Source organism: Zeugodacus cucurbitae, chromosome 2 (assembly GCF_028554725.1).
Source record: "Zeugodacus cucurbitae isolate PBARC_wt_2022May chromosome 2, idZeuCucr1.2, whole genome shotgun sequence".
In the NCBI taxonomy this organism is placed as follows: Eukaryota; Metazoa; Arthropoda; class Insecta; order Diptera; family Tephritidae; genus Zeugodacus; species Zeugodacus cucurbitae.
The window spans coordinates 28,692,970-28,700,305 of record NC_071667.1 but is presented as its reverse complement, the minus strand read 5'-3'; the positions used below and the strand labels follow the sequence as shown (position 1 = coordinate 28,700,305).

Below are 7,336 nucleotides of genomic sequence, written 5' to 3'. Positions count from 1 at the left end.
CACATTTGAATCTATGTGTGTATTGACAGCTGGAGTGTGAAATGTGTTTATCTAATCACGTGGCAAATAATTCTCTTACTAGATCTTAAATTTCGGTATGTGACTATGCGTGAATAAGTATGGGTGTATGTGTTCCCGTCTGTTAGCCGCTTGTGCAAATATCGCAAATAAAAAGTTTCAAATTTTAAGTATAGAGATAAACATGCCTATAATTTTGTATAAAATGAGCGCTAAAAAGCCACCGTAGGTGACAGTTGTCGATATTGACATATGGCAGACGTACCACGATAAAGAACGTGTGAAGATTTGAATATATTTTCTGGTGTTAAAGTACTTGATCTCAACTCGAGGTAAAAGGAAGCCAAACGCTGTGTGAAACTTTTTGTAAATTAAAAATAATTAACACCGAAAGACAAAATGACCAGCTCGGAGGGTTTATCAATTTGGAGCAAACGCTATCGTATGCAAATATTGGTTACCATTGTGGGTGAGTATATAGTGAAACCAATAATATTAATGAAGAAGTGACGTGAAAGTGAAAGTGATACAGTTCTTTGACGATTAAATGAGTTCGTAGTTTCGAATTCATCTGACTCAATTGAATTGAAGAATATATTATACATATCAGTTGGAGTTTTAAGTTTTGACTTCGAAATCCATATGTTGTACTTAGCTTCGATATTAAAGTAGCGATCGTATCTTAACGAGAGTTTTAATCGTTAGAAAATTAAGACTATTTACTGATTTATTAATACACAAAATGGAAATTCTGATATGTAAGAAAAAATTTGGCATGTCAGAGAAGATTGTTTTTGTTAAATTGTTGTTGAATTTTAGAAGCTGAAAGATCTTTTATTTATCCTTTATTCTATTATTGAAAAGTTTTATTAGCTGATGGTAGCGTAAAAATAAATCTTAATTGAGGAAAAAGTCGAGATCAGAATATAAAATTTCTTCGTTTTGTATAAAATTCGCTAATATCTAGGATTTAAGTAAACTCGTATGTTATGAAATTAGAAATTGTGCGAGCTCGAATGTTGTTAAAAAGCCTTATGGAAAACTTAGGTTCGAAAACTCAAAACAAAGTCGTCTGCTCGTGATGTGAAAATTTCTATAAAAAGTGTAAAACTGTAGTAGTCGCTTATATCGTTTTAACAAGCTTTTAAGTCGTCATCACAAATAATAAAATATATATTTAAATATAAATATATATTATTATATATAAAAATATTGCTTGTTAGTACAATTTTGTTTTGTTTCACTTATTGCAATCATATGAAACGTAAAAATATATCTAATTACACTTCAATAAAAAAAAAATTGTCCTTCTTCTTTGGCCGACTACCAGCCCACATTATTACCTTCACTCATGGCATCAGTTTGGGTTGGCTCTCGCCCATTATACAAGTGCTACAATCGCCTGATTCACCGTTGAGCTTTACGATTACCACCGAACAAGTATCGTGGATTGGTTCGCTTTTCGGTATCGGCTTTCTGGTGGGCAATATTTTCTTTGGACTCACATTGGATCGACTGGGAAGAAAACTCAACATGTATTTGCTGGCAATACCACATATGGTGAGTATAAATTAGATTTATATGTACATTATAAGGGAAATTGAAAAAAGAACTAGGGAGAAAAAATAGTATTTTTTAAAGATATTTTGAAGTAAAATTTGTGTTAAAAATACTTTTATTTAATATTAATTCGCACAGCTATTCTGGATTCTGAGCTATACGGCACAGAACATCGATTATCTCTATGCTGGACGTTTCTTTGCCGGCTTCACAAGCAGCGGCATGTATGTGATCATACCAATTTTCATTAGCGAGTTATCAGACAAAGAGTAAGTACCATCTGTTTAGAGTAAGGAGCAATATGCTTACATACATATAATCATTAACCCTGTTGTAGGTTTGTGATATGAAATCTGTTCACAAAAAATTTAAAAATAACTTTTGCTCAGAAACCATAAAAGATGAACCATAAAGTTTCAAAAAAAATGGCAGCAATCATAAAAGCTGTGAGTATATGTGTTGGATTACTTACATATATGTATATATATCACACTCACAGCAAATCGACAATTTTGAGTTAACTGTACCAGTAGAAATTTCGTATTATCAATTAAAACTAGGTAACAGAATTAGTTTAGCTGAGTTTCTATGTTGGTTTACTTTACTACCGAATAATATTTTTGCAATTGTACAGGGAATCAATGAATAATTTTGAGAATGTTCAATGGAAAAAGGCGACGTTTTTTATTTATTATTCTATTGCATACGAACCGATTTACTCTTAGCTCTTGAAAAGTTTGCTTAATATATTCTTAATTTCTCTAGAGACAAACTGAAGTTCTTATGGATACCTAAAGCAAAATCTTCCGCTTTCTAACTTTTTCCACCTTTTTCTTTCTGTGCAAATAATACAGTACCATAATAAATAATAAACTGGCTCTGGTGGTGAGAGTTAGATATGTATGTCCAACCGTATTTTTTCGTTTAAATAAATCTGAGAACTTTTGTAGCGGTATCTCAACTTTAGTTTTTCTAGTAGATGAGTTAAGTCAAATGCAAAGAGATAAGGCACAACCACGCCCTCGTTTCTAAGACTATATGGCAATAGGTAATTTTTGTTGAGTCAGGCTATGGTTTCGTACTGCTGCGTTAGTCTAAAAGACTCATAAAATAAGAGCGATAACGCATAGCATAGCGTAGAAAATATAAGTATCTACAAATTTATTTACTTGAAATTATGGATAAACAAAAAATAACATTTACCTTTAAACGAGGCAGAAGTAGTTTTGTGGGCGTAAAAAAACAAAAACAGTTTTTATCAAAGCAAAATTTGCAGTCGTAAAAGTCTATTTCATTTTATGGCTACAACACAACAAGAAATCAGGTTGATTTTATTTTTAGATACTTTCATTCGAACACGTAGTCTTAATCTTATCCAGATTATATGGTTTTTATTGTACTGAAATGTGTTTAATATTAATTGCAGTCGTTCCTAATGTGTGACTTATTATCGTAAACTTTCCAGAATACGAGGCGCCCTTACGGCCATGGCGATGGGTTTCCTCAGCACCGGCATTTTGCTTGGCTACGCGCTGCCCGCATATCTTGATTACTACTTGGTGCCTTGCATTATAATTGTATTGCCCATTCTGTACTTCGTTGCCTGTTTGGTATTTCCGGAAACGCCACAATATCTGATGAAACGTGGACATACCGAAAAGGCTGAGAAATCTTTTAATTTCTACAAAGGTCTACCCAAGTTGGAAGAAGATTCACATCAAAAATTTAATAGAGACCTGGAACTGCCACAACCGGCTGTAGCAACGAATAGCGAATTCGAAGAACTTAAAACGGCTGTACTATCTGGTGGGCTGGCCACGCCTATCACGATTAAAGATTTTTGTAAGTATTAATGTTCATATACAGTTGTTTTATGCCGCAAATGTCAAAGTCTCAACTCCAAATCTCAACCGTAAAGATTAGATTTCATGTTACAAATATATGTGTGTATTTAAATACATATCATTTCTTCAACTTCTTGCAGTCACCAAGTCGGCCATGTTTAAATTTTTCACCGCTTTCATTGTGTGCATTCTGAATCAGTTCTCCAGCAGCTTTGTCTTCGTCAGCTATATGTCTGCGATTTTTGCCTCCTCCGGTTCGACGATGGATCCCAACGAGTGCACTATATATATGGGCGTTGTTGAGATAGCGGGAACTGTTACTTCAACGGTACTTGTGGAACGTTTTGGTCGGAAAGTTCTCTTGCTTTCCTCTACAGCCGGCATGGCGGCGTCCATGTTTGCTTTCGGCATTTTCGTACAATTCACCGATGAAGCGACCAAAGCACAATACGACTGGGCGCCGCTGGTATTAATGGCGTTGGTGGTGTATACGGCGGCATTCGGAATTGTGGGGCTGACATATACGATAATTGTGGAAATATTGCCAGCCAAGGTGAGTGAACAGCAAAGTGTGAAAATGAGAGCTGAGAAATTAATAAATAATGATAATCGAAGAGACCAAGTAATGAGATCTCGTAATATTTTGTGTATATATTTCATTGATTTAGCATACAAATAAACCAATTTTTAATTTTCTGCTCTCTTAGATTCGCGGTCAAGCTCAAGCGATCAGCATGGTGTTCATGAGCATCTGTGTGTTTGGTGCACTGCATCTCTACCCCATGTTCCTCTACAACTATGGACTGCCCATCACAATGTACTCCTGCACCGGTGTTTGTGTTGTTTGCGGCATTTATCTTATAATTTTCCTCGAAGAGACCAGAGGTAAATCTATGGAGCAGGATTAGTTGGTTGAAGACGTAAGAATCTAATACGTATACATCCAAGGAATCTCTTCACAAATTTAATGCATTCGTTCTAGATGCAATTGCAGATACATCTCCATATTTAATTGTTTTGTTATTGTAATTTATCACATTTTTCTAGTAAAATATACGAAGGTGTAAATTTAAGTAAATATACTGTGTCAGTGTGTGCTTTATAGAAAAAAATTTGTAATGCTAATTTTTGACCCACATTTGCTGCCACTGCTCAGCGAAAACTTATTCTCAGCTAACTGGACTTCTCTTCAAAATTACGCTGGGCGTGGGAATAGCAGATTACCGGCCATAAAGTCATCTAAATACAACAACACAGGGTTCCATATGTTAGTGGCTGAAAGTTTCGCTAACTGCAAACATCATATCGATTTCTATTATTTTCGGTTTCTATGTATTTCGGCCTGCACAAAATTACCGCAAATTTAAACTGCTGCACGATCGTCATTGGCGGCGATCACCGCTCAATTACAGCGGCAGCTCTATGTCGGCCGGTCGTCTATCATAGTAGTTCGTAGTGGTTCAAGCGGCTGCTGTGGTGGCGTATGCATCAGTTGCAAGTGGTCAAAATTGTTTGTGAAGGCGTTCGTCAGCCATTTAGTCAGCACTAACATTTGTGGCTAATTTGTGAGCAATAGGTTATGGCTATTATGCTCATGTCGAAAATGTTAATCGAGACAAAATCAAAATAGAAAAACATGCAGGGCATCACTCGTGGTCCGCCCTTTGCGTTTAACGAAAATTCTCTTGGATATTTAGAAATGTTGGTGGAAAATGGTATTGCAGCGTTTAATTTTTGGTAAAATGTTGCAAAGTGCAAAAATTCGTTTTGTGGTGGGTGGGTGATTGCTGCTCCAAGTTGTTATTGTTGTTTTGCTGAAATTGCCCATTTTTCGGCGCACCTAACTGCATGGAAGCTAACAGGAATATATATATTTATAAATATGCTTATGAAGCTTTTTCCCTACATTTATCAGCGATTCGATATGTAAAAAAAAAAGATTTGGATACAAATGCTGCAAATAAGTTCGATTGGAAACCCATTTACCATAGTTCACATGTATGTACATATGTACATGTACATATAGTGTAATGCGTATGTGAATTACCCAGTCATATACATTCTATCACATTGGGAAATGTCAACTCAGAACACAGGTTTCAGTTTGTTTGAATATGTACACTTTGTTCGAATTGCTACTCTTCAACGCTTGGTGAATCGAAGATAGATATTATATAAATACTAGATATTTAACAAGTAAGGAAGGGCTAAGTTCGGGTGTAACCGAACATTTTATACTCTCGCAATTTATTTATTTAACTTTATTAATATTATATTATACACAATTTGACCCACATATTCGTCATATATATTGTATAAAGTCCATTGAAAGTTGGAAACCCTAATATTAGGTTAGAATCACCGAAGTCCTCATGTTCGATATATGGGGCCTTGAAAACCTATGGTCCGATTTCGGCGATTTTTAGAATGGGGCTGCCACACTATTTGTGCAAAGTTCTGCATCGATATCTTCACTAGTGCTTACTTTATATATTGTAATGTAAACAATTCAGATCGTCTTCAAAGTTCTGGTATATAGGAAGTAGGCGTGGTTGTGAAGCGATTTGGCCTATTTTCACAACATATCATTGGGATGTAACGAAACTAATACAAATCAAGTTTCATTGAAATCGGTCGACTTTCTGACTTTTTCGTTAGTGAGATAACCCACTTTTAGTAATTTTCAACCTAACCTTTGTATGGGAGGTGGGCGTGGTTATTATCCGATTTCAACTATTTTCATGGTGTAGGGGGATGGGGTCATATGTAGAAGTTCACGCAAGTGAGGAAAGTTTCTGATTGCCATTCACTTGGGAGTGGCCAGGAACGATTCTTTTGCATATGACTCAAGCAGCTCACGACTTCCGGTTTTAGACCAAGTATCCCCTGGGTAGCTAACAGACATCCGTTTGGAGGCGAGCTAAAGTGAGAAGGCGAAGCCCGCTTGTGCGGTTGTGCGTAGGGCTTGGGACCCACCACATAAAAAAATCTCCCCAATGAAAACAAACACCGAGCCTCGGATGAGAAACCCCCCTTTTGATGACGACCCCTGCAAACGTACTAAGGATCATGATTTGAGGGCATGCACCTGGAATGTCCGGACTCTTAATTGGGAAGGTGCCTCTGCCCAGCTGGTTGATGTCCTCATACAACTAAAGGCTGACATCACCGCCGTCCAAGAAGTGCGATGGACGGGACAAGGACGGAAGAAGGTGGGTCCTTGTGACATCTACTACAGCGGCCATATAAAGGAGCGCAAATTTGGTGTTGGATTTGTGGTGGGAGAGAGACTCCGTCGCCGAGTCCTGGCATTCACCCCGGTGGATGAACGTCTAGCCACAATCCGCATAAAAGCGAGGTTCTTCAACATATCGCTGATTTGCGCCCACGCCCCAACGGAAGAGAAGGACGATGTGACCAAAGACGCTTTCTATGAGCGCCTAGAACGCACCTATGAGCGCTGCCCCCGCCACGATGTCAAAATCGTGCTTGGCGATTTTAACGCCAGGGTGGGTAAAGAAGGTGTCTTTGGCACAACAGTCGGAAAATTCAGCCTCCATGACGAAACATCGCCAAACGGCCTGAGGCTGATCGACTTCGCTGGGGCCCGAAATATGGTTGTCTGTAGTACCAGATTCCAGCATAAAAAAATTCATCAAGCAACGTGGCTGTCCCCTGATCGAAACACGCGCAACCAAATCGATCACGTTGTGATAGACGGAAGACATGTCTCCAGTGTTTTAGACGTGCGTACGCTCCGAGGACCAAACATTGACTCGGACCATTATCTAGTAGCAGCAAAGATACGCACTCGCCTCTGTGCAGCAAAGAACGCCCGTCAACAAACACAAGGAAGGTTCGCCGTCGAAAAGCTGCAATCACAACCGACAGCCGAACGATTTTCTACTCGACTT

At 37.8% G+C, this 7,336-nt stretch overlaps 1 protein-coding gene across 1 annotated transcript; it reads left to right on the top strand.

Annotated features, from left to right (window-relative positions):
- The first annotated feature begins 238 nt into the window (after nt 1-238).
- Tret1_5 (facilitated trehalose transporter Tret1) lies at nt 239-4,512 on the top strand. Its single transcript, XM_011186514.3, has 6 exons — nt 239-487; nt 1,349-1,578; nt 1,717-1,847; nt 3,044-3,420; nt 3,563-3,975; nt 4,130-4,512. Exons 1-6 carry the CDS (start codon nt 418-420, stop codon nt 4,328-4,330), a joined length of 1,422 nt encoding a protein of 473 aa, XP_011184816.2. The 5' UTR covers nt 239-417; the 3' UTR covers nt 4,331-4,512.
- The last annotated feature ends 2,824 nt before the right edge of the window (nt 4,513-7,336 follow it).

Coding starts and splice junctions, on each gene's coding strand:
- Tret1_5 (XM_011186514.3), top strand. CDS start 418: ATGACCAGCTCGGAGGGTTTATCAATTTGGAGCAAACGCTATCGTATG. Junction 1,579..1,716: donor TGCTGGCAATACCACATATG/GTGAGTATAAAT, acceptor TAATTCGCACAG/CTATTCTGGATTCTGAGCTA. Junction 3,976..4,129: donor TGGAAATATTGCCAGCCAAG/GTGAGTGAACAG, acceptor CTGCTCTCTTAG/ATTCGCGGTCAAGCTCAAGC.